The 26986-nt window shown below is 27.0% G+C and overlaps 4 protein-coding genes across 6 annotated transcripts; 1 reads left to right on the top strand and 3 right to left on the bottom strand.

Annotated features, from left to right (window-relative positions):
• Nucleotides 1-247: 247 nt before the first annotated feature.
• LOC103574464 (glutaryl-CoA dehydrogenase, mitochondrial) lies at nt 248-7043 on the bottom strand. Of its 3 annotated transcripts, XM_008553912.2 has the most exons (10): nt 6921-7043; nt 5543-5595; nt 5130-5340; nt 5021-5053; nt 3854-4216; nt 3174-3303; nt 2260-2482; nt 1675-1904; nt 1423-1583; nt 248-483 (listed from the first exon to the last, which is right to left on the bottom strand). In XM_008553912.2, exons 3-10 carry the CDS (start codon nt 5194-5196, stop codon nt 416-418), a joined length of 1275 nt encoding a protein of 424 aa, XP_008552134.1. In that variant the 5' UTR covers nt 5197-5340; nt 5543-5595; nt 6921-7043; the 3' UTR covers nt 248-415. The 3 variants fall into 3 exon arrangements, with proteins under 3 accessions (XP_008552134.1, XP_008552135.1, XP_008552136.1); XM_008553913.2 differs by lacking the exon at nt 5543-5595; XM_008553914.2 differs by lacking the exon at nt 5543-5595 and having other exon boundaries at nt 5130-5334.
• Nucleotides 7044-8158: 1115 nt separating this feature from the next.
• LOC103574463 (glutaryl-CoA dehydrogenase, mitochondrial) lies at nt 8159-12006 on the bottom strand. The gene is made up of 8 exons (XM_008553911.2): nt 11825-12006; nt 11669-11701; nt 10472-10837; nt 10261-10390; nt 9870-10092; nt 9567-9796; nt 8463-8623; nt 8159-8345 (listed from the first exon to the last, which is right to left on the bottom strand). The coding sequence occupies exons 1-8, from the start codon at nt 11892-11894 to the stop codon at nt 8278-8280; spliced, it is 1281 nt and encodes a 426-aa protein (XP_008552133.1). The 5' UTR covers nt 11895-12006; the 3' UTR covers nt 8159-8277.
• Nucleotides 12007-13140: 1134 nt separating this feature from the next.
• Nucleotides 13141-15909, bottom strand: LOC103574490 (caveolin-3). The gene is made up of 4 exons (XM_008553951.3): nt 15497-15909; nt 14908-15022; nt 13617-13796; nt 13141-13518 (listed from the first exon to the last, which is right to left on the bottom strand). Exons 2-4 carry the CDS (start codon nt 14992-14994, stop codon nt 13321-13323), a joined length of 465 nt encoding a protein of 154 aa, XP_008552173.2. The 5' UTR covers nt 14995-15022; nt 15497-15909; the 3' UTR covers nt 13141-13320.
• A 6597-nt stretch (nt 15910-22506) lies between these two features.
• On the top strand, nt 22507-23622 carry LOC103574462 (uncharacterized). The gene is made up of 3 exons (XM_008553910.3): nt 22507-22835; nt 22917-23383; nt 23477-23622. Exons 2-3 carry the CDS (start codon nt 22921-22923, stop codon nt 23521-23523), a joined length of 510 nt encoding a protein of 169 aa, XP_008552132.1. The 5' UTR covers nt 22507-22835; nt 22917-22920; the 3' UTR covers nt 23524-23622.
• Nucleotides 23623-26986: the final 3364 nt, after the last annotated feature.

Here is a 26986-nt window from a genome sequence, read left to right as displayed (position 1 = left end):
AATAAGGGTGAATTTCCAAATGCGCTACGTTACAGCTGCTCGCACTCTGAATTCAGTTTTTCTTTTTTAAATTAAAAATTGTAGTTAATAAATAATTGAGTGATTGATATCAGTGTTTGTGTGAATAATTATAATTAGTGTATTTTTATATGAATAATTATTAAATTATTCAAATTTCGTTTCCGGATTGAGCAAAATTAATTCATCATATGCCCAAAATGTAAGTTTATTTTATATTTGTTTTCAAATAATTCTTCATTTATTTTTTACACTCCAGCAATAATCCATTGCTTACAATTATTAACTTAATTTATTGCTATTAATTTTTATTTGTTAAAACAAATTTATAGCAAAATAAGTATCATTTTTGTATCAAAAATATATGTATTATATTAAATTAAAAAGTAATGAAAATTTATCCTTTAAATGCGTTAATTCCAGTGATAGCACGTCCAAGAATCAAACTATGAATATCATCAGTACCTGTATCATAAAAAAAATTAAGTTTAAAGTTTTTGTTCACATATAGGGGGGCGAAATAGGGTTACTATAACATTATGCTAGCTATAATGCTACCATAATAGTGAAGTAATGGTTAACATAATATTATGGGAATTATTATACATTATTGCAAAAACAATTACCAGTTACCATAGTAACATAGTAACAATTATCACAATTCCATAGAACTATTCCGATATTGTATAGGAATGAAACCCATGCAGATAGGAATCTTTACCATAACTTACATGGATGCCATTCATAATCGATATTTCAAATAAACTCGTTACCATACATGGGAACGATTTCCATAATAAAGTCAAATTTATTTACTTTTCAAATTTTTATTTCACCTTCTTCAGAATATACCGGATTTTTCCCGCAAAAATACAAATTTTTGTCAACTTCAGTACTCTGCCCCCCTTTATACTTATTTTATAAAATTACTGTCATAGTAAAGCCGGACTATATTGGCCACCGAATGGAAATTCAAATAAACACATGTAAAAATTACTGTGGCCATAGTAAAATTTACAATGATTATTGTCTATTTTAATATGGCCCAAGTAATTTTTGCATGTGTTTATTTGAATTTCTATTAGGTGGCCAACATGGCCCAGCATTACTATGACACCATACCATTTCAAACGAGGATAATTTCTCCGTGTAGATATATAATTGAAGTTAAAATGATTACTAGAAAGTTCAAAATCACTTTTCAAAATTTTTTTATAGACTTTAATTTATTTCCATAAATATATTTTTGGTTTGAAAATTTTAAGGCTCAGTTTTTCAATTAATTTTTTTAATTAAACACTTTCCCGAAACAAAATACTCATAATTTAATTCGGGAAAAAAATAACAATTATCGAGGCAATATTTATATTTATTTAGACACCATATTAAAAAAAAAAAAGTTACCTTCATAAGTAAGTGAAGCTTCAAGATTAACCATGTGTCTCATAACTTTAAACTCATCTGAAACCCCATTTGCTCCCAACATTTCTCTCGTTGTTCTTGCAATATTAGCAGCTTTAGTTGCTGAATTTTTTTTTATTATCGAAATCATTTCCGGCGACGCTCTAGAGATAAAGAAAGAGAAAAAAATTTATTATCAACTGATGAATAAGATCATAAAATAATAATTAATTAGTCAAGTAATTAAGTAAATACTTATTTTCATCTTTGAGTCTGCCAACACGTAAGCAAGCTTCTAAACCGACAGAAATATCAATCATCATTTCAGCGAGTTTTTTCTGTATTAGCTGATTAGCAGCCAAAGGTCTTGAAAATTGTTTTCTGTCTAATACATATTGAACCGCTATTTTCAAACACGATTCAGCTGCACCGAGTGTTCCCCATGCAACACCATAACGCGCATGATTTACACAATTAAACGGTCCCTAAGCATATCAATTTTTATATAACCAACATATTTCCATATTTAATTTTTTATTTATTTACAATTATGCAGTCGAATTTCATTAACTCGGACAATTAATCGACTGAGAAGCAGAAATTTCTTGTAAATTCCGACTTATCGAATGCCCCTGCTTTATAAAGTGTAAACTACACGCATGCGCTCACATCACATGAATGCAGTTATAAATATACACAGACACATACAAATGTATAGCATCGGGTGGGAGAGCGTAGCTCGTAGTGGGGGTCAAGATTGAGGGGAAGTTCCGAGCTAATGGAATCCGGCTTAATAGAGCTTGGCAGTAATAAAAATAATAATTATTATTGTAAATTTACTTTGAGGCCTGTAATACCGGGAATAAGACATGTCTCGGGAATTACAACATCGTCCATTAATATCATTCCAGTTGTGGAAGCTCTCATTGACATTTTACCCTTTATTTCAGGTGTACTTATACGGTCTTCATTGCCCTTACGATCGACTAAAAATCCGCGTATTTCCCCGTCATCGCAACGTGCCCAAATTAAGAAAAGATCTGCAAACGGAGAATGAGTGGTCCTAAAAAAATTTTTTCAATGCTGTATTACTTTAAATTCAATTATGATTTTTTGTTTAATTTAATAGTAGATTGTAAGGTAAGGGCGTAAATACTAATTAAAAACTCCGATGCAATTCTATGTAGTCTTCTCGAAAAAAGCTTGGGATTTTTCCCACCACTATTCCTTCTTCCTCTACTATAATATTCTGAAAAAGATATTCTGCGCATGCGCAAACCCAAGTATTGTGGTAGAGGAGGAATAATTTTAGTAGGGCGAAATTCCAAACTTTCTATGGAACGCCTATAGGAATTTTTCTATCGGACTCAATTCGAAATTTCTGATTGAATCGGATTAAAAAATTTTAATTCAAGTTTTTATTCCGAAAATACTTGATTTTTCGTAAAAACGAATTAAAAAAGTAAGTTCGTCTCAGAGAGAATGATCCTCGGAAATCGCTCCCTCTATCGAAAATTTATAAACTGCGCATGCGTGAGGAAAAGTAGGGGAATATTTAGTACGTAGACTACCCAGAGTGGGGGTAAAAATCGAAAACACCCGAGGTATGTTCTTTTGTGGCGATAATTTTATGGCATAGACTCAAGAGCTAACCTCACTTTTTTCAAAATCAGAAATTATTTTTTACGCCCCTTGTCATATCATATAATCTACTATTAATTTATAACAATAAAATGAAAATTAAAATTGAATACCATGTTTTGTTGCCTCTTAATTTATAAGTTTTATTCTCTGAATTATAAATAGCTCGTGTTTCTATTGCTCTTGGATTGCTGCCGTGGTTTGGCTCAGACAGTCCGAAGCTTCCAAATATTTCTCCAGAAACTTTATTTAATAAATGAAATATTCAAATTAATTATTTTTAAAAAATATCAATAATATAAAAATTCAAGTTTGATATAAACATTTTTTTTTACAAGTCATTTTAGTTGTGATAATTAATATCTAATTATAAAACTGACAGCTTTTTTTAAATTTCCCGCTATAAAAATAGCGAGAAATTTTGGGGTTGGCCCACAGAGTCAACCGTTTTTAAGATTTTTTCTACAAATTCTAGTCAGTGATATGCAAAAAAAAATTCCTTCAAAGAAAATAAATTTCTTGGATCTAAAAGTTATCTGTTTTTTAACTCAAAAAAATTAATTTTTGTACGTCAAAAGTCTATACTTGAAATTTCCAATAAATTTTTTAATTTTAACCAAAATTACTTGGATTTGAATCAAGCTAGTATTTGAATTTGTTAAGATAATTAAAAAATGCCTACTCGTCAAAAAGTTATTTTTTCTCAGTGATGAGGAAAAAAATGCTTAATTAGTAGTCAGTGATTTGTTGACGATATTTAGCAAAAATAAATACGTTATAAATAAAAACTTACTTAGTTTCGGTAAATATTTTTCTTTCTGTTCTTGCGTACCCCAAGAATCTATACTAACAGCAACAAGATTTTGGACAGCATATGATGTCCTGTATCCTCCGTCCACAGCTTCAATTTCTTTGGTAATAAGACCAGAAGCTACTGAAGAAACACCGGCAGCACCATACCCTTTTAAAGTACAGCAAAGTACACCAATTTCACCAAATTCTTTCATTATTGCTTTATCAAAGTATTCATTTCTCCATCCATCTAATATACGAGGTTGTAATTTTTCCTGACAATAAGAACGAACTTGATCTCTTATCATTATTTCTTCGTTAGTATACATCGCTTCAATATTGAAAGGGTCTACAAAATTGAATGCTGTTAAAAAAAATTAGTATTTGTTAATTTTGTAAATTAAATGAACACAAATTCATACTAAGTGATACCAAAAAAATTTATTATTTTTTGGTACCGCTTGGGATAGTTCATAAATTGAAGATATCAATAAATTTTTCATCAAATTTTAAGTGATTTTTAACATAAATGTCCAAAAAAAATTTTAAATAGTAAAGAATTTTTTTAATTATTTTCAAAAATTAAGAAGAAAAATTCTGTACAATATTTTTTTTTTTTTTTAAATATGTTAAAACTCTTAATATTGATGAAGAAAAAAAAACAAATGGTGCAAAACAATACTGGGTTGGAAAAGTGGTAATTCAAAAAATCGCATTATTAATTATTTTACTGAGGCATGAAAAAAACCTGTTGCTGCTACAAGAATAGGTCCTGTAGCATGAGTTTGTTGCTGCAACAGGAAAGTTCTGTAGCAGCCACAGATCCGCGTTTTACAGCTTCTTGTGGTTGCAACAGGAACAGAACTGGCGCTGCAACAGGGTGGATCTTGTGAATACTACTAAAATTTATAACTTCGAAGTAATGAATTATTTGTAACGAAAAATTCCTCCGAATTTTGGAACATAAAAAAAAATAATAAAGTTTATAAAATTTCAGGCTTATTTGAGATCTTATCAAAAACTGACTTAAATATACGTTATTAATTTTATTTTAATTTTGAGTAATACAAAATTAGAAATTTTGGTGACAGTCTTCTCATAAAATCATGAATTTTTTTTTTTAAATTTTGATTCCTGAATTTTTTTGAGTAGTGTAAAATAAACTTACTTTTTTTTAACGACATCAAAGACGACGAGTAACCTAGTTTATAATTTTAGATAAATTAAGAAAAATAATATCAATAATATTTTGAAATTATAAATATATAAAAGGATACATCTTTCACTTGCCAATTGATTTCTTTTCAATATTCTAAATAATTTCGATCTTACAGATAGTGCCATTTTATATATTTTTCAGGATGATAATAATTGTAATAATAGTGACAGTAATAATAACAATAAATAAACGACAGGATAAATAAATAAATCGCTTAGTACTTTATTTGCGTCTTATCTGACACTGTTTCTCTCCAGCATGACCTATAACTTAAAAAATACATGCAATGAATAAACAATAAGTATTGATGAAGAAAAATGATCAAATACGCACTCAAATAACATAACATAATTTATATTAACAATTTATTTAAATTATTTATTTTAAATTATTAAAACAATTCAACAGATTATTCATTATCGATCATATTCGTTAATTCAATTTTTTTATTTCATTAATAATTTTACTTACTTAATTTAAATAATTTACTTGATGACTTCGATATGCTTAGAAGAACATTGACCCTACAATTATAAAGTGTGTCAGCATACGATATTGTATATGTCAAGTACTTTTATCAGTATGATAATTATAAATTTATAATTTAATTTTCTAATAACTAACTGCTAACGATTTCGAACGCGAGTTTTCTTTTACTAAAAAAAATATTGCACGGAAATATGTATATATGTGTGGGGGATTAAAAATTAAAATTTAGATTTAATTTTTCAAAAAAATAATTTTTTAAAAATTAAAATTGAATAAAAATTGTGATAATCCTGAAGTTAATAGACAATTAAGGATATTTGGATTTTTTTTTAATAATCAATTACACGGAAAGAAAATTATATGAGATTTTGCTATGTATTATAGAAATAGTTGCCATGATGGTAGAGGAATTGTACCCATACTATTATAGGGATGGTTCCCATAATATATGGGAATAGTATGAACTATTCCCATATATTAGGGAAGCTATTTCCATATTGTTACACTGAATAAAAAATTTATTTGAGCCAAAGATATCGAATATTTGAATATGGCCAAATGAATATTCAATTGTGGGAAAAATATGATATATATGAGTAGTTTAATTGCGTGAAATAAGTGATTTATTTGTGTCAAAGAAATGATCCAATTGCTACAAATAAATAAGTTCTTCAAATATATGTATAGTACCGCCAAATTTTAAGTTATTTGTCACAAATTTAATATCTTTACCACAAATATATCAATTACCTCAAATAAATGATATATTTCTGTGAATTATAGGAACTGCTCCCATAATTTATGGTCATAATTCCTATGTTGGTATAGGAAAAAATTTTATAGAATTATGGGAACCGTTTCCATAGGCCTTTTCCGTATACAAAAAAAAAAAAACAAAAAAAAAAAAAAAAAAAAAAAAAAAAAAAAATGCACATGTAGAAAATTAAAAAAACTATAGGTGCAATTTTTTGAAAAATTTTTTTTTCATAATTTATTGTTTTAGAGAAAATCAAAAAATTAATAGACGCCAGCTAAATTCAGTATCAAAAATTTTTAACAATAAAAAATTAAATATAAGAATATTTAAGCGAAAGACCTTGACGACACATGTAAATATTTATAGAAAATAAATTCAAAGTCAAGCAAATTATTATTATCATTATCATATTGAATTTATTTAATTTTGCACGAATATAAAACAATAAAGAACCGGTTGAAAATGAATAAAAAATTATTTTAAAACTACGTATCGATTAAAAGTAATCTTTGATCATACGCGTGAAATAATATTACTGTGGAAAATATAATAGTGGAATCTAATAACTAGTTTAAGTAACACTAATTTTGTAAATATACTCACTGTAAATTTCAATGGATAGAAAGTATTTAATAAGTGTTATATTATGAAGATGAAATAAATGCTAGCGCGATTTATACGAGATTATATATATTTATTTTACAACATCGAATCAACCTCGACTTCGTGGCGTTGCATGCATGACTAATGCAGGCGATAGATGCGCATACTATATATGATGACAGGAAAATATTTAAAAATTCTAATATCAGATGATAGGGAAGTTTTTATATTTAATTATGTCGCGACTCTTGTAAAATTAAAAATCACAGTGTTAATGCAGTCTGTTGAAAATTATTCTGCACTGAAAAAAATAAATATTTGTCCCAAATAAATCAATTTAATTGTGGCTTTTTCTCAAATATTTCTTAATCACACATAAATATATTTGTCACAACTAAATATCACAGTTGATTTAAATAATTTTACAATTTGACAGAAATATATCATTTATTTGAGGTAAGTAATTGATATATTTGTGGTAAAGATATTAAATTTGTGACAAATAACTTAAAATTTGGCGGTATTATACATATATTTGAAGACCTTATTTATTTGTAGCAATTGGATTATTTCTTTGACACAAATAAATTACTTATTTCACGCAATTAAGCTACTCATATATATCATATCTTTCCCACAATTGAATATTTATTTGGCCATATTCAAATATACAATATCTTTGGCTCAAATAAATCTTTTTTTCAGTGTGTAATTTTTTCCGCGGGCATACAGAATACGGGGTATAAAAAAAATTTTTAGCAAAAAAACCCAGACAACATTCAAGTCGGAATGACTGCTTTACAACGTCTTTTTGAAGAAGTCCTCAAGAAGTCTTATGATGACTTCTCAAAGATGTCATTTTTAAGAACTTTTAATTAAGAGTTTTTGAAGACTCCATAAATAAGACGTCAGTTTTTTTTATGTATAAATGTATTCTTTTTTAAACTTCTTTATGAAGTCAAAATTAGGAGCTCCTTGAAGACGTCATGGTAAATTCATAATGAAGTCTAATTTACGAAGTCAGAAAAAAGAACTCTTTGAGAACTCATTTGAAAGACGTCTTACTGAGTTTGCTAGGTGGCTCATTTGACATCTTGAGAACTTCTTAAAGACTTCTTAAAGATGTTGATAAGACATCCAAATCATGAATAGGAACTTATTCAGAACTTATTAAGACGTCATTTTGCTATCTGGGAATAATATCGATGATGAATTTTGTCATTTAAAAGTAATTTCTTTATAAAAAAATATAACCATTTATTTTTTTTTTGTAACCAAATAATTCATACAAAAATTCTCATTTTCAAAAATAGTCAGCAATAAAATTAAATTATGTTTTTAATCTAAAAAATTAAGTTCATCCAGCGAATGCGGGAATTCCAGTAATAGCACGACCCAGAATCAAACCATGAATATCATCCGTACCTGCATCAAAAATTATTATTATTATTATTGCTGTTTAAAAATACAATGCGGTAGAATGCAAATTTTAAATAGTAATTTTCATTTATAATTGAATACTGCAAACAAATAATAATTTACCTTCATAAGTTATAACAGATTCAAGATTAATCATATGTCTTATAATATGATATTCATCAGATATTCCATTACCACCTAACATATCTCGGGCAGTCCGAGCAATATTGATTGCCTTTGCCGCGGAATTTCGTTTAATAAGTGAAATCATTTCTGGCGTAGCTCTATATTTTGAACAAAATATATTTATAATGAAAAATTGCGCACATCAAACTCTCATTATAATATTTTATAAAATATTCATTACAATGTACTAATATTACACACCAAGAAAAATTATTTTCTCCATACCTGCACCGGAAGTTTAAATTTCTGCCCTATTTAGAGGGAAAAAAGTTGTACTTTTTCTTGTGAAAAAATACATGATAAAAATTAGCGCATGTGTGATTTTTCTCTAATAGAGGCAAAAATTTAAACGTTCAAATACAGATTTGGTGATAGATAGTATGCACACCACGAAGGAAGGAAAGATGTCTCGATTTTTTCTGCCTTCGCGGGGTAAGCAAATGTCCTACTTTTCACCCTAGGTGTATAATATACTAATTTTTATTAGTATATTATATACAGCCAGTCGAAACAGGATACTTTCAGCCCGCCGCGAGTAAATATTAGCGTATGCGTAAATTGTGAATGTCTTGTCAGTGATCAGAAACAAGGGTTTTGTCCCTTGGGAAGAAACGAATGATGATTTGACCATTGATTGAAGACATTCGTCATTTTAACTCTGATAATTGTCATTTATTTAATATATTAATTTCAGACCATTAATTTTACTTACGTAAATAACAATTTTGACTTTATAATTAATTTTAATAAAAATTACCGCTAATAATAACAAGTATTTATTTTTTCAACTTAATCATAGATTAAAAACCACAATTTACGAATACGCTAATAGATAATCAGATCATTCGTCTTCGAAAAATTTATTTCTGACTGGCTGCTGACAATGAAACTGAAACGAATTCAGACTAAGAGTGATGTCAGCCCTCGTCTATATCTCCAACAGCCAACTTCACCCAGGTTTGAAATCGTCTTGTTTCATTTCCAGTCACACAATGTACTATTTAATTTAATTTAAATGAACATTTATTTCAATAAAAATACCTATTTTCATCTTTTAGTCTACCGACTCTCAAACAACCTTGCAAACCAATAGCTATTTCAGTCATCATGTCAGCAAGTTTTTTTTGCACCAACTGATTAGCCGCTAAAGGCCTTTTGAATTGCTTTCTGTCTAATACATAAGTATTCGCAATTTTAAAACATTGTTCGGCTGCGCCCAATGATCCCCATGCTATACCATAGCGCGCGTGATTCAAACATTCGAAAGGTCCCTAAGTTAAATTTTAAATTAACTTGAGATGTATATTCAATTTTTTAAGTCATGTTTTTTTTTTTTTTATTTACCTTGAGACCGTGTACATTTGGGAGCATGTTCGCTTCCGGAATAATTACGTCATCCATAATAATCATTCCCGTAGTTGATGCACGTAATGATACTTTGCCTTTTATTTTCGGTGTACTCAATGTATCTTCATTACCTTTACGTTCAACTATGAAGCCACGTATTTTATTGTCATCACATTTTGCCCATACGATACATAAATCTGCGACTGGTGAATTTGTTATCCTAAAAAAAAAAATAATTGCATTTAATTTAATTAAATATTTTATACAGTGTAAAAAATTTTCGGAGTGAACGGATTTTCATTCAAATTTAAAATTGGAGTGAATACGGATTTAAATAAAATCACTCCTGATTTTTTTACAGTTATTTAATTGATAGTAAAAAATAGACCATGTTTTACTCCCACGTAATTTATAAATTTTTTTATTCGAATCATAAATTGCGCGCGTTTCCATTGATCCTGGATCACTACCATGATTTGGTTCTGTCAATCCAAAACATCCTATGTAATCGCCCGAAACTAAAAAATAAAAAAATGTACCCATAATTTGGATCCGGTAGGGATAAATATTAACTTTGAAAAAAATATCAATAAAATCACCTAATTTTGGCAAATATTTATCTTTCTGCTCTTGATTACCCCAAGAATCGATAGCAACCGCCGCGAGATTTTGCACAGAATACGATGACCTGTATCCACTGTCAATAGACTCAATTTCTTTAGTAATAAGACCATATGCAACAGATGAAACTCCTGAAGCTCCGTAGCCCTTTAAAGTGCAACACAAAACCCCAAGATCTCCCAATTCTTTCATAATGCGTTTGTCAAAATTTTCATTCCTAAATGCGTCTAATACTCGCGGTTGTAATTTTTCCTGACAGTAAGCGTGAAACTGATCTCGTACCATTATTTCATCTTGATTGTATTGTGATTCAATATTGAATGGATCTTGCCAATCAAATGTAGCTAAAAAAAAAAACTTATTAATTATTTTTCTTTGACATGATCAAAAAATTGTATCTTAAGTTTTATTTATTCAAGAAAACTATTTAATGTTTCGGGTTCCAGATCGAGAAATTTGATCTGATTTTACTCTGATTAGATTATATTTAAACTAATTGGTCTGTCTTTAAATTTTTATAAAAATTTTTAGCTGTTTTTGATTTAGAGATGATCAAAAACTGACTAATAAAAATAATTGGTGTTAAAAAGTCAAATTTTGATCTAGAAACGACCAAAACCAAATTCAAAACAAGTCTGAAAATAGTTTAAATACGATAGTATGTCCTAAACTCGATAAAATTTCAAATTTTAATTAAATACAAATAGAAAGTAAAATTGAATAGAAATATCTTAAAATTTTTATTTGATTTAAAACAGATCACATTTTTTGACCTGGGGTATTTCCAAAGGCCGAGTTTAATTTGAATTCAAATCCAAATTTTTAAAATTTAAATCAATTCAAATTTACTTTGAACCAGATCGAATTCAAAGAAATAGATGTACTTTCTTTTTAACACGTGTGCCGCCATCTACTGGAAAAGGCACTCAAATAAAATTTTAACCATCGCTAGATAATATAGATATAGATCATTGACCTCATTTTTAATAATTAATAAATAAAAGTATTTAGTAGTAAAAATAATGTCTGCAGCGCAATATATACATATATACATTTTTTTTTATCAGTGAACTTCATAATATAGATGTATTACATATTATATTCCACTACATACTTGAGATAACAATAATATTTTAAGATTAATTCGGTTAAGTGTTACAAAAATAAAGACTTACATTTTTTATAAAAACTCGTCGCAACAGAAAAATCTGGTTATTTATTTGTTTAAATAATTGAGAAAAATACTTATCGATTTTTATTAATTTTTTTTTTTTTTTTATTAATTGAGCAACGACAATTATTCATTTTGAATGATGATTTAAAAAGGATACGTCTTATTGATTTTATTGAATAATATCCATTAACTATTTTAAATAAATAACTTTGCGCACGCACTGCCATACTTACAAATATTATTATTATTATTATTATTATTATTATTATTATTATTATTACTATTATTAATATTATTAATATGAATATTACAATCAGCTGTTATCACATACAGAACTCAGTATAAACTAAAAATCATAAGAATCGATTTTTTTTATTCGAATATTTTATCGCATGACATATATATCTTTGCAATATATATATATATATATATATTTAACAAGTTATATCTTTTATAAAATGATGATAAAAATTAAAAAAAAGAAAATAATAAGATTGAAAAATAAAATAATGATTTTATTATTGGTGGAATATCACGTGATACATTTGCCGCCATAACTTTATAAAATAATAAAAAATGAAGCTATGAGATTTCAAGTAGAAATGTTAAAAATTATAAAAATTTTACAGTACATATATTACTATACGGAAGAATTATTCTGGTTTGAAATGCTATAGTGTCATAGTAAAGCTAGATTTTAGTGACCATCTACAGAAATTTAAATAAACACATGGAAAAATGACTACACAGAAAAAAAATTTATCTTGAGTCAAGAAAATATTTTTGAAGACAAACGTTTTCGGTCACCAAGTTAAGATTTCCTTGAGCCAAGGGAATTTGTCTTGGTTAAAAAAAATTGGTCTTGGTTGGAGAAGATTTCTACTTTATCTGAAAAAGTTTAGGTTTCCAAAAAAATTTTCTTAAATCAAGAATATTTACGTTCAGTCGAGAATTTTTTTTTCTGTGTATGACCGTAGTAAATTAAACGATTATATCACAAATTGCTGTAACCACTAGAAATTTTACTATAGACATAGTAATTTTGGCATGTTTATTTCAATGTCTGCAGGTGATCACCATCGTCCGGTTTTACTATGACACCATAGCATTTTAAACAAAAATATTTTTTCCGTGCACACTGTAATTTTCGGAATTAACGCCGATTAAGTTCGGAGCAAATTCAGAGCTGATGAAAAGTAAAATTCCTATTCATTCCACATGCGGATAGATTTTTCTAAAACTCTGGAACTGGAGTGACGGAATGAATTAAAATACAAATAAAATCCATAATCACTCTGAATTCCATCGATTTTTTTATACCGCATAGGGTAGAAGTGTCATTTCCGGCCACTGTTCCATGTTTGGACATTTAATACTTTATTTTAATTAATGAAAAAGTACAAAATAAAATTTTCATTCAAATAGACGGATAAAAGTATCTTTGAACACCTTAAAAAATATCATTTTATTCAAATTTTCGAAGTGTCAAAAACAGGCCCTAAAGTGACCAAAAACGGTACCTCTATCTCATATTTAAAAATACCACTTGAATGAAGTTTGATCTTCACCACGGGCAGATAATTTGATTGTCTCTTCTTATTGTTAAAACCACACTCTCACATATATAATATATTTATATATATATACATATATTTAAACTATTAGTGCATCTTCTTTGTGATGAGGACCATCGGGTAATCGTTGATTAAATATACGAATATTGTGGAAAAAATAACCAAGTGATTCAGTGCATGGTCGAATAATAGCATGTGTGTATGCAGTAAAAAATGTTCGGGTTGCAGCACATGTTATTTTCCAGATTCTTAAACAGGGTGCAATACACCAGATATGCTAAAAAAAAAAAAAAAATCAATTATTGTTAGTAATTGGAATAAAGTATCGTACATGTAATTTTGCAAATTACTAGATTACTGTTTTTATTTACGTACTTGAAATGATAGACAAGCGAACGTAAATCCTAATAATAGTCCAACAATAGGAGCTATAAGGATTGAAAGGAAGATATAGCAGCATCCACGAGAGAGACGGAAACAATGGCCGCTTAATCTCCATGCACATTCTGGGCTTCTGATACCATCTGGTTCACCCACAACATCATCCCACTGTACCTGATTTCAAATATACATACTTTTATTCAATATTTTTACTAATATATATGATACTATGATTACAAAGAAATTAAATACTGGGTAAAATGGGACACTTCAAAATTTTAATAAAAAAAAAATTATTTTTTCTGGATTCAAATAATAATTTATTATTTTTTTAAATGTTGACAAGTCCTATATCTTTCAAATATATGAGAGTTATTGTAATAGTAAGGGATGGAAGAATATATTTATTTTTCCACACCTTCTTTGAACAAAATTTATTGATTACACTAGTTGACTAATTAATTTTTTTTTTTTTTTTTTTTTTTTCGTATAAAGATCTAAAAGTTAGAGCCCTGTCTATTATATCCTAAAAAAATTTTTCTATAGTAGATTACAAAAATTGAAAAATTAGCCGATAAAAATTGACTTTGTGACCCAAGTAATTTATTGACGTCAGTTTTTTTAGCTAGTAAATTTACATGTATATTAGGGTAACTGAGCCAGTAAATGAACGATAGTATTTTTAATGCTTTAATATGCAAGGATTCGACAAAATTATAATTTAAGTTTCAAAAATAGTTAATTAAACAGCAATAAATTCTTTTCTTCACGTAATTGTAATTAAAATTTAATGATGTAAACAAAAATAAAATAATATTCTTTTACTATCCGCTCTACTTCAAGATCATTATCTTATTTGAGTTATGAACAAAAATTATTAAAAAAAAAAAAGTCTTTTTCGTGAATTTTTTCAAATTTTTCCAGATTTTTTTTTCAATTAAATTCTGGGACTGTTCATAATAACTAATTATTTATTATCTAAAACTTCCTCAGAACTGTAGTTTAGGCGCTAAGTATAAAACTTAATCAATATCAAGTGTTATGGATTTATTGATTTTAAATTTTCGCGGGTAAAAAAAAAATTCAAGAAAACTACACACTGTAAAAAAAGTCGGTAATAAATTCGAAGTGATTACGGTTATTTAAATCCGGACTCACTTCGAATTTAATCTGCGTTAACTCCGCAATTTTTTTACAATGTATACCAATTAATAAGATCAATAACAATAAATATATACCCATTAAAATTTTTGCTAACAATAATAAAAATAATATTTAAAAAAACCTGTAGATGATGATTTAAATTATTAGGATCTCTATCTTCAAGTTCGGTGCCACTTTCCGGACCTATTGAAGATCCCGGTTTCTCCATTGGTGGTAGCAACCTGTTGAAACACGTACTGATACGTATGAACATCATATATTTACTATCAAACTACAAACTTTTCCCAATTATAAATAAAAAATTTATAATTAACAGCTTAAATTTTTAAGTTATTTTTATGAAATAATTAAATAAATAAATTTTTATAACAATTTATGATCGCGGTGAAATAGTTACTGACTTAAATATATCTAGAGTCCACATCGTGGGCAGTAAAAGCTTTCATTGATTGATTTCATGAAATAGTAAAGTGCAAAATGCCTGTAATATGTTTCAACGATTAAATTCTTCCGGTAAAACTATATTTGATCATTAAATATACTTTAGTTGTCAAGGTTCATATTGTTTTATATTTTTAACTTCCATTCATTTTTAAAACAACTCAAATACTTTTCAAACTTCTTATATGATTTATTAATTAACCAAAGTAGTAAAAAAGTCCATTAACATATTAATAAAATATTTTTTACTATATATGTATATAACTTACCGTTAAAATTATTTTTTAAATTTGAATTCCCATAAATTTATTAAAATTTACTGAACACAGTTTAAATAATTTTTAAAACTTTTAAAGATTTGAAAAAGTAAAAATTGTTTAAAAATAATTATTGTTTATATTTAATAGTGAATGTACACGTATGTACTCCAATGTATAGTTGGGAATATAATTTTGTGTAGACAAAGTGGACAGCGGTCAACGCGCTTGCGCTTTTGTATCACGCACATTGTTTTACCTGAGGGTTGCTACCCCCTTCTTAACAGGTACAAGCAACCCAATAAACATACCGGAATACTTAAGTCTACATGCTGAAATTTAATTACGGCTGTGGTAAAAAAAAAATACTTCAAATAAAAGTATTGATAAATTTTTTTTCAAAAAAATTTAATCTATAGGTAATAAGTAGATGGTAAAATAAATATTGGATTAATAAAATATATGAGTATTTTATTGTATAATAATACTTATGATAGTGTAGTATAAAAATTTAGTAAAACATTTTGATTGCTAAGTTACTCAATAGTCACGGAAACAGATTACGTGATAAGGAAAAGTCGATAAGCTCTGCATAGTGATATCCGCACATATTATACATATATGTAATTTATAATTATGAATATGGATAGTTATCTTGTTTAATTTTTATTACTCGGTCTCTATTTGTCTGCATGAGTAAAATAATTATTTAGTTTTTAGAAAATTTTATTCTCGACAGGATATGTTTTGGTCATTTCTGTCTACGAACGATGGCAATTTGGAAAATTTGAAAATTGGAATTGTGAAAAAAAAAGATTTTTTTTATTGAAAGCTTTTTCATTTGAGGGCTCATGTTAGTTTCGATATTAGGAGCTCAAAAAAGCAAAAGTTTTTTATGTAGGGGTGTGGCAAATTGAAACACCCTTTATTCAAATAAAAAAATAGTTGTGTTTTTGTTCAAAAGTATGTACACGGAGAGAAAATTATGGTAACAGTTACAATATATTATGGGAATAGTTCCCATACTGCATGGTAACCGGTTTTTTTGAAATGTTGATTATAGGAACGGCACCCATATATATTATGGTAATCATTCCTATAATTATGGGTATAATTCCCATATGGTATCGGAATAGTTCCTATGTAATTATGGTAATGGTTACTATAATATTATGGGAATAGTTACTATAATATTATGGGAATGATTACCATAATATTATAGGAACAGTTACCATAATATTATAGGAACAGTTACCATAATATTATAGGAACAGTTACCATAATATTATGGGAATGATTACCATAATATTATGGTAACCATTACCATATACGCTTAGGAACCGTTACAATGTGGTCATAGGATTGGTTCCTATTTGCTTATGGGAACTGTTCCTATGAGTATGGTAATCATTACCATGATTCTTTCACATGCGATATGGGAACTGTTACCATAATGATAGGAATTGTTCCCATACTTATGAAAACTTTCCCAAAAAGTATGGGTTTATATCCCATAATCCCAAGTAACCATTACCATAAAGGTATGGGATGATATTTCATAAACGTACTAGGAACAGTTACTATAATTTTTTCTCCGTGTAGTTACGTTTGTAGAGAAATAATGGGAAAGTTAATCAGGTTGGATAGTATGGGAAATTTGAAATTTTAAATTCAAAAATTGATCCCAGAAAAAAAAGTCGGTGCTGGGTTGACTTCTCAGAGGGTCACTTTTGTGTTATGAGCCGCTGTGAGATACTGTAACTCATCTCGGGCTGCCTGAAAAATTTTTCGACCATTAATTTGGTTTATTTTACTCATTTTCGCGCCCAGGCATGATGTAGAAACGATTTAAGTTCAATCGATCCAAGAAAAAAAAGTTGCCGCTGGGTTGTCTCAACAGACCAATAATTAAATATTTTAGGTCCGAGTGATTTTGAATCATTTTGAGCACATGAGTGCCCCTACCCGGCCTTTCCTGTGAAGTTAAATCCCCTGCGATTTTTTATTTCAACGCGAGCGATTGATTTCCACATTTTAAATCGTTATCAAAATGAATATTGATGAAAATTTTTTATCTTTATTTTAAAACTTAATTTTTCTTGAAATATTAAAATTTTATTTCAATTTCCTCCGTTGTAGATTTGCCGATGAGCTTTATCTATGTATTACTTTATTATTGACATTTTTTTTTTATCTGTGGATTATTGAGCAATGATGTCTTTTAATATAGAGGACAATGAACTACACGATTACAAATATATTAGAGAGTACAGTTGTAATTGAATATAAATGTTACTGAGTATAGATTTCGTCTATGCGCCTAAGTAGAGAAATTTTGAGCAGAGTTGAGTTTTTGAAAGTAAAATAATTCGCAATTTTTAAATTGACAATTCTTTCGGTATTAGTCGGCTCTGCTCGGAGTAGCCGAACACATAATACAAAATTATGTGTAATTAATGCAAATACTAATAAATTTTTAATAAATAAAAGTTCCATATTATATTAAAACTTTTTTCCTTTTTTGAATAAAAAAAGTGACAAAAATTTCATACATACAGTAGTTAACTTTACCGACTATTGATAAAACTACTGAAACTTGCCCTCCGTATATCTAGATGTCACTTCATGCCTCATAAAAAAGGTTAAATGAAAATTTCAATCTAAGCCCCGGTTTTAACGGAAATTCCCGTTATTCAACAATTTAATAATAATTATTAATAATTAATAAAACAATAAGAAAAAATAAATACTTATGATTTATTATCCGCTAAATGAGCAACTTAATTTAAAATTAAAATGCAATTATTTTTCCAAACACTTTAATGACGTTCTTTCGTATCTGATTACGAGTGCGGAAATTTAAAAATAATGTATTTTTAAAAAAATCCATAATCTTAAATGTATTTAATCATGACAACAATTGTTTTCCTCATTTGACGTATTTGGTTATCATATCGCTGTTTCTTAAGAACTAAGTAGATTCAACACGTGTACTTCTTTGTTATTCAACATTATGAATGAACGTGATAGTTAAGTCACATTGCATCTTAGAGATTTTATTATCAACTTCTCATGCAGTTGACACGTAAAGTAATTTACGTCATTGACGTAAAAATAACTCATGCAGAAATTGTGTCAGCTTAAAATTTAATTTTTATTAAAAATCAATTACTCGGTTTGAGAGGAAGTTCTGAGAATAATAAAACTACGGTTCTGATAACTGAATAGTTTTTTTCAAAGCAAAATCATTTTTCAAAAATCATCTATATTCAAAAGTTCCCATAGAATTCACTCAAATGGAAACTTTCGGATACGCAGAAAAAAAAATTCGTCTTTAGTCGAGAAACGTTTTCGGGAACCAAGTCAAGATTTTCTTAAGTTAAGAAAATGTGTCTGTCAGAGAAAATTTCTATTTTATGACAAAATTGAAGTTTTCAAAAAAATTTTCTTGAATTAAGAATACAATCGACTACGCGTCATAAGCCTGCCCTTCATAGGCCTCTTCCCCTCAATCGGGAGTTACTGAGTCTAAACAGCTTCTCCACTTAACCACTCCAAAAAGTTTTGTACTAAAGAACCCGTTATAAGCCTCCGTTAAAATTGTCTACATTATAGACCAGGCTTATGATGGGTAGTCGACTGTATGTACCTTCAGTTAAAAATTTTTATTTTTGTGTAGGATACACTATATTTTAAATATTCATTTTTTTTGCAGAATTGAAAATAAGTAATCGCGTATTTATACATAATTACCTGAAATTTTTTTAAAATTAAAATAAAAAATTATTTTTAAAAATACATTTAATCTGAACACTTTTTCCCACCTCTCTGTATAAAAAACAACAAAAAAAAAGGCAACGAGCAAATTTCCAGTCACGAAATGATCATGTCACTGCTAATTAAATTAAGGTCTAGTAGATCCTATCAATTTATAGGGAATTTAAATCTATGCACATTGCACACAATTAAATATACTCACGTATTTGCTATTGAACTTTATACATATATGTATATGTGTGTGTGTATGTGTAATAGAAAATAATATAAGACACAGCCACTCGAGCGTAGAAAGAGATCCGCTAACGGTGATCATTGCTCCTGAGAACAGGAGTGATCGCACTGTAACATTATTACTTATTACGACACACCTTATAAATACAAAACATTTAATCAACAAGTCAAATTAATTTAACACTGACAAATTACTTTGACTAAAACATAATTCATATCAATGAATTTTAGTTTTATTTAAAAAAACATTTTATTTTTTTGAATTATTCATTTTTGATTCTATATGTATAAATATATATAAATGTACCTACCAAATATATAAAAAGGCACACCCTTATCTATTCAACAGGTTGAATAGTTGATTTTTAAGAAAAAAAAACTAGATCTTTTCTTACATCATCCAACTTTTACTTATGACTCATCGTAGATTATTTTTTTTTTTATCCTTAATCTACAGGGTGCCAGAGATATTTAGAAAGTGGCCTGCATTGTTATGCGCATTAGTGACATAGGATTTAAAAATTTTTTATAAGAAAATAAAGAATACATTTTTAAAAAATTCGCTTCATTTGAATGCTGTAACACTCTTTGATCCTCGTGATTTATAGTCAATAATAAGTCATAATTTTTGAAAATCTTAGTCAAGATTTTTAAATTTCCTCTGATGTAAAAATATTTTTATTAATATACGTTAAAAAAACATTTGCTAAAATATGCGAGTGGCAAAAATTTAACATAAATTTGATACTTAACCTTTAAGTATACCGGCGCCATTTTGACCATTTTGACCATAAAAAATGCCAACCTTCCTTAAAAAACATATTTTTGATTTTTAAAGTCCAAACGTAAGCTAACTTTTATTGAAATTTTTGATACTCCGTAATAATTTTTAATTTGAATTTTTGATTTGAAATTAAGTAGCAGATCCTTAAACAGCAGCCCTAAAAAAATAAAATCAAATACTTGTAACTAAATTAGTTAATTTATTAGTTTATACTTTTTAAATCTATTTTTTTTTTTTTAAATATCAATGAAAGAAGATTTATTAACAACACTTAGTTTTGAATAATTAAGATAATTTTCAAACTGTTTTTTAAGTAAAAAATTACTGTAAATATTTTAAAATATCAGAAATAAATTTATATCAATGACTATCGCTAATTAAATATTTATGAGCTTGAAAAGAGTACAAAAAGGTATTATGTATGGTGTAAATACTTTACATAACCAAAAAAAAAAAAAAAAAAAAAACGCTGATTATAAAGTTATGTAGTAATATAAGCAAGTTATTTACATTGATAACTAACTCTTGCATAGTAATAATTTTATTACATTTATATATATATTTCTATATAGTTTTGCATATAATTTATAATCAACCCAATGTCAGCTTACCGGTATTAAAATAGTTATGTCGTATTGTTGATATTATTACATGAGTTAAATAACGGTTTTTTTAAGCATCGAGGCTATATGTCATATGTAATGATTAGAATCTACAGTTCCAGTTCAATAATGATTTATGTTATGAATTTATGATAATTGTCATGGATTTAACAATATCTATTTTTTTATTTTTTATTATTATTGTTATTTATTGTTTATAAATTTTATCACACCTTGATTGTTTAATAATTGATTGAAATATTTTTATTTATATTTTTTTTACTGTCATTATTTATTATTATCCAATTTTTTATTTTATTGATATGCAAATATTTATTTAAATAATTACTATTATTTATTTATATTAAAATTACTATCAATAATCAATAAATTTCTTGAATTACTAGTTTGTAATTTGATTCATAAATTATTAAGTTATTATTTCATATTTTATTTTCTATTCAAGTAATTAAATTTCAATCAATAAACTAATTAATTATTTATTAATTAGCTAAACATCATTTGTTGGTATAGAAAATGTCTATCAATCTCATTTTTTTATGGAAATTTATATTAAATTTTGAATACAGACAGCAATGTAAAAAAATTTATTTTAAATTTCCCGCGGGAAAAATTTAAAAAAATAATAATAATAATTTCAGTTCAATTATTTTTCTTAGAGATAAATTTAATTTTTGATAACTTTTTTTTTTTTCAAAAAATATTGAGTACAATTTTTGAAAAAGGTTTACTTTGTGCCGCATTTAATTTTTAAAATTTTTTTCAAACATTACATGAAATTTTTTTTTATTTTACTGTTATTTTCAAAAATTAAGTAAAGAAAAATTTTTCTTTATGTTATTTACATTCACAAATTCCAGGATGAAACGTTAGGGCTTAAGGATAACTTTAAAAATTTGTTAACAATAAAAAAAAATTCAAAAATTTTTATTTATTCTGACAATATTTTTCAGCTTTCAGTCAAAGTATTATGTCATACAAAATAATTAGGGTATAATGGGTCATTCAAAAATTTTAGAAAATGGAAATTAAATTTTTCATCTCGCCTGCAAAATAATTTTTTTTTTTTTTTTCATTACAATAATTATAAAGTGATTACAGATTTATTTGAAGTACAAAAAACAATTATGTTCCATATTTTCAAAAACAATGTCATACTCGCTCAAATATTCTATCATTCCCCGTCCGAATAGCACACTTGGCTTAATCACATCTATAAGATAGCAGTTTTGAGCTTTTTTTTAACCTGTCGATGGCATCACCATGTTGACAAAGTGATCAGAAATTTATTAAAAGACGACACGAGTGATGACAAAAAGTACATTACCAATAATGGTCAAATAATTCATCTGAACTATTTGTTAATTGGAATGACGTTTTTAAGATGATACAAAAAAAAATTTGTCTTGTCTCCTCAAAAGACATCTTTAAGTTGGTTTTGAACTGCTTGCAGTTCCTTATATATAACAATCAAAAAAGTGAATTCAACTAAATTTGAAATTCATAAATTAGCGCCAAAAACAATAATCCAATGAATAACAAGCGGTGAATTTTTCTAGTACATTTAATAGATTATATTACTTAGAAATACTTTTAAATATTAAGCCATTGGCATTAGTGACTAGTCTATCGACAACGAAGCTTCTATTCAGTTATACCTATGTCTATCTTTTGCGAGCATTGTACCTCTTATCAATATCATTTATTACCGCACATTATTCTGTGATGCTCGTGTTAAAATTTTGTCTAAGCAAAATAGACGCCATTTTCCATTGTTATAAAAATCCTCATATTTATTACTAAAGTTTACTCAAAATTTAAATTTTTTACGTGGCAATTTTTTTTTTATTGATTACTAATAAACTAATATAATTTTATAAAATTTTTTATTATTATTTCGAGTGATAGTATAGTGAAAAATATATTTTGAACGGTAAGAAATAATTACGACGCAATAAATTATATTTTGAAACAATAATTATTTGGAATTGGTAAATTGTTTTATTTTTAATAGAAAAATGGCGCCGGGAAAGTCAAAAAACGTTAAAGCGAAGAGCAAAAATCAAACAGCGAATAAAAAATTATCAGTTAAGACAGCTAATAATAAAAAAGTTGAAGAAAAAGAATGTTGCTGTGGAACAGCTGCTGAGGATTTAAGCTCTACAGATTCTAGTAGCAATTACTCATTTACTGGGTCTTCATCAGATAATACTTCAACTGATTCCACTAAAAGTTCATCCGAAATTTCAACAGAAACTAGCAGTTATGATGATTCAGAAACTACTAGCTCATCAGATGATACTACTGACTCTGATAGTGATAGTGATACGGATGATGATGATGATACCGAGTCCGATGATTCAGAAGCATGGAAATGTAACTGCTCAAATCGAAAACGTGGTGGAAAAAAAATAGCCGCAGCACGAGCTGCCGCCATTGCTGCTAAGGGTAAACGTCATAAAAAAAAATCACATCGCAAAGGTTTTATTCTGTTTACTTATTTTATATATTATATATATTAATATGAAAAAAAAAAAAAAAAAAAAATGTTATATTATATTTATTTATGTACAGAATATTCAACTGATGACTCATCCAATGATTACGATGCTGATGATTGATGCGGGTTCGAAGAAAACGGCGTAATTGTTGCTGCCAAAATTTTGTAATTTTAAAATATTTGCTCGGTCAAAAAATTATATTTCCTGGTGATTTATTTATTTTTTTTTTTAATTAAAGGCGGGCCATTAATTATTTAAATATATAATTTATACAATAAGTGAATTCATGGTTTTATGCTAACACTCAAAAAAATTTTCCGAATGTCTGATATTTTTTTGGAAACAAGAAATTTAGAAAAAATTTTTTATTAATTACTTAATTTGTTTAAATTTAATTTAATGTATGACTTGTTCGTTATAATTATTTTCAAGGCTGTAATCAAACAATTAATTTATTTAAAAATAGATTTATATAAACAATAACAAAGTGATTAGATGACTTATATTTTTTCAGATAAAAAAAATTGTTAATTAATTAGAATGTTAATATAAAAAAGGTGTTTTTTTGTAATTAATACTTAAAATATTTAAAAGTATTCAAAATTTTAAAAAAGTGTAATTATGTTTGAAAAAAGTAGAGTTTATTTTTATGCTTGTAAATAAAATCATGAATAATTTATTAAAAATTTGTACTCAAAAACTGAAATTTAAATAAAAAGTCTAAATAAATTAATTTTTTTATCGAAACTTTATGTGTGATAATTATTTATAAAATTATTTCGTAGTGAATAAATTTTTTTCACTTATGGGGTAATTTGGACATGATAGAATACTTGATCAAGTAAATTTTGTGTACTTCTTTTAATTTTTTTTAACAAAACTGTTAACGCTTAACAATTTAAAAAAAATTTTGGACAGGATTGAAAAAAAATTTTTTTGGTGACCCGTTTTACCCTGAATACTTTTGACTATTTCAAAATAATAAAAATTAAATTACTCATTTTCATGAAGTTTTGAATGTGACCCATTATACCTTGGGTATTCTATTACTCATAATTAGGATTTTTTGAAAGAGATGTAAATTCGCGCAATAAAGGGGTCGGCAGCCAAATTTGAAAATGTCGTTAAAAAAAAAAAAAAAATTAATGTTACTTTGTAAGTCAGTTTTGAACTTCTTTACATCTTTCAGCAAAGAATATATATTTGAGACTGCAGCGTGTAAAATTAGAATGAAACGACTACTTTATAACATTATAAAGAGAATCTTATCTTCGTCGCTGGGGCCTTGATGGAGGCTGTTAGGGTGCTCGTGTATTTTTCTTTGAAATCTTGATACTCATAAGCAGAATGAGGAGTGAGATAAAGTTTGAATTATGATTAATAGTATTTATTAATGCCTTAAATATAAGACAGTTATTCTGTAGATTTCAGACGGGTAATACACGATGTCTCGACATCTGTCCTCGGAACATTAACAGTCGTTCATAAAACTACTAATAAATGTGTAATAATAACGAAACTAATCCTATATACTTGGGGTTGAATCGTAATAAAAACAAAGCACGCAATCTTAAGTTATATAAATAGTTAAAAATATATTTTATGTATTATTTAATATCATAAAAAAAAAAATTTGTTAAAATAAATTACCATAAAAAGACAAGGTACAGAGCTTAAAATTTTTTAAAATTAATTAGCCAAATAATTTAGATTCTATAAAATATTGATCATTAATTTTTATCAGTTTAAATAATTATATATCATTTTTGATATTTTCATTAAAGGTATTAGATTGTTGTTTGTATCAAATATATATTAAAATATAATAATAGTTACATTAATAACAATAATTAATATATACGTTGATATAAGAGTTTTATAACGTCACGTAACTCTTGGTTATATGTATATATATAATATATATATAAACAAGTACATGTGCGAGACAACGAACATTTTCCAACATGTAAATGTTTATGATTACAAATCATTAAAATCTATTATGATTATTGCTGTTGTTGTAGTTTTTTTTGTAGTTGACGCTGTAGTTGTTATAGTTTTTATTATAGGTGTAGTTGTGGTTGTTGTTGTTGTAGTTTTTATTATAGGGATATCTGTAGTTGTAGCTTATGCTGTAGTTGTTGTAGTTTTTATTGCAGGAGTATCTTTAGTTGTAGTTGTAGCTGTAGTTGTTGTAGTTTTTATTATAGGGATATCTGTAGTTGTACCTTATGCTGTAGTTGTTGTAGTTTTTATTATAGGGGTATTTGTAGTTGTAGTTTTTGTTGTAGTTGTAGCTGTAGTTTCTGTAGTTTTTATTATAGGTGTATCTGCGGTTGTAGTTGTAGCTGTAGTTGTTGTAGTTTTTATTATAGGAGTATCTTTAGTTGTAGTTTTTGATGTAGTTGTAGCTGTAGTTTCTGTAGTTTTTATTATAGGTGTATCTGCATTTGTAATTGTAGCTGTAGTTGTTGTAGTTTTTATTATAGGGATATCTGTAGTTGTAGTTTTTGCTGTAGTTGTTGTAGTTTTTATTATAGGGGTGTCTTTAGTTGTAGCTTATGCTGTAGTTGTAGCTGTAGTTTCTGTAGTTTTTATTATAGGTGTATCTGTAGTTGTAGTTTTTGCTGTAGTTGTAGCTATAGTTGTTGTAATTTTAATTATAGGTGTAGCTGTAGTTGTAGTTGTTGTCATTGTCATTGTAATTGTTGTTATTTATAATAGCATATGCAAAAATAAAATAATAATAATAATAATAATAATAATAATAATAATAATCAATTTAAAGTAGATGATTCTTAGAAAAATATTTTTTTCAAAACAAAAAAAAAAAATTTGTAATACATACACGTGTGTATTTTTAACAGAAAACTAAACTCAAGATTGAAATTTAAAAAAGATAAGCCCCTAAAATCCACAGCTGCATTGACTTCCCGACCTACTCAACCAAAGTAAACTTTATGAAAAAAAAAAAAAAAAAAAAAAAATTCCATAGAAGCCGCATTGTAAAAAAAAAACAAAATAAATAAATTTCATAGGTTAAAATCTAAATTTATAATAACTTAAATTGTTTAAATAAATTAATTTGAATTATAATAAATTAAGTATCGGAAGACGTGTTAATAAGCAAGTAATAGAAAAAAAAAAAAAAAAAAAAAAAAAAAAAAAAAAATAGACTGGTGTATAAATTATGCTGAAGAATGGTTACAGAGTAGAGCAAAGTCACGTGTGTTAAAAGCAACGTGTTGGGTTCATGGCCTGGTTCTACCTTGCTTAGAACTGTTGTGACATAATAGTACAGTAGTCATACACACAATACATTCAACTACTCTACGCTTACATTAGATTATATTACATTATATTACATATTAGCTACACTAGACTGCAGACTGAAATAATAATAATCCTCAGTATGAGCATAATAAACTGAATAAAAAAAACAAAATGATAGAGTGAGATAAAAAAAAGAGGGAAAATCTTGAGCGCTAATGAAACGTGTGGCATACAACACGACACGATCTACGCAATCGTTATTGCAATCACTCACTGACACTATACATAATCTTATCGTTATAAGGAAATT

The sequence above is a fragment of the Microplitis demolitor genome, chromosome 5 (genome assembly GCF_026212275.2).
Source record: "Microplitis demolitor isolate Queensland-Clemson2020A chromosome 5, iyMicDemo2.1a, whole genome shotgun sequence".
Classification (NCBI taxonomy): Eukaryota; Metazoa; Arthropoda; class Insecta; order Hymenoptera; family Braconidae; genus Microplitis; species Microplitis demolitor.
This window is presented reverse-complemented; position numbering and strand designations above follow the sequence as displayed.

Bases quoted from the DNA above. Each gene is read 5' to 3' on its own strand.
- LOC103574464 (XM_008553912.2), bottom strand. From the start codon at position 5,196: ATGGCACTATCTGTAAGATCGAAATTATTTAGAATATTGAAAAGAAAT. The intron at 2,483-3,173 runs GTATTCAATTTT...AAATTTTTTTAG, and splicing joins TTAAGAGGCAACAAAACATG to GACCACTCATTCTCCGTTTG. The intron at 1,905-2,259 runs GTAAATTTACAA...TGATATGCTTAG, and splicing joins CCGGTATTACAGGCCTCAAA to GGACCGTTTAATTGTGTAAA.
- LOC103574463 (XM_008553911.2), bottom strand. From the start codon at position 11,894: ATGGCAGTGCGTGCGCAAAGTTATTTATTTAAAATAGTTAATGGATAT. The intron at 11,702-11,824 runs GTATCCTTTTTA...ATAAATAACCAG, and splicing joins TTCAATAAAATCAATAAGAC to ATTTTTCTGTTGCGACGAGT. The intron at 10,838-11,668 runs GTAAGTCTTTAT...TTTTTTTTTTAG, and splicing joins GACGAGTTTTTATAAAAAAT to CTACATTTGATTGGCAAGAT.
- LOC103574462 (XM_008553910.3), top strand. From the start codon at position 22,921: ATGGCGCCGGGAAAGTCAAAAAACGTTAAAGCGAAGAGCAAAAATCAA. The intron at 23,384-23,476 runs GTTTTATTCTGT...ATTTATGTACAG, and splicing joins AAAAAAATCACATCGCAAAG to AATATTCAACTGATGACTCA.
- LOC103574490 (XM_008553951.3), bottom strand. From the start codon at position 14,994: ATGGAGAAACCGGGATCTTCAATAGGTCCGGAAAGTGGCACCGAACTT. The intron at 13,797-14,907 runs GTTTTTTTAAAT...ATTTGAAATCAG, and splicing joins ATTTAAATCATCATCTACAG to GTACAGTGGGATGATGTTGT. The intron at 13,519-13,616 runs GTACGTAAATAA...TTTTTTTTTTAG, and splicing joins TCGCTTGTCTATCATTTCAA to CATATCTGGTGTATTGCACC.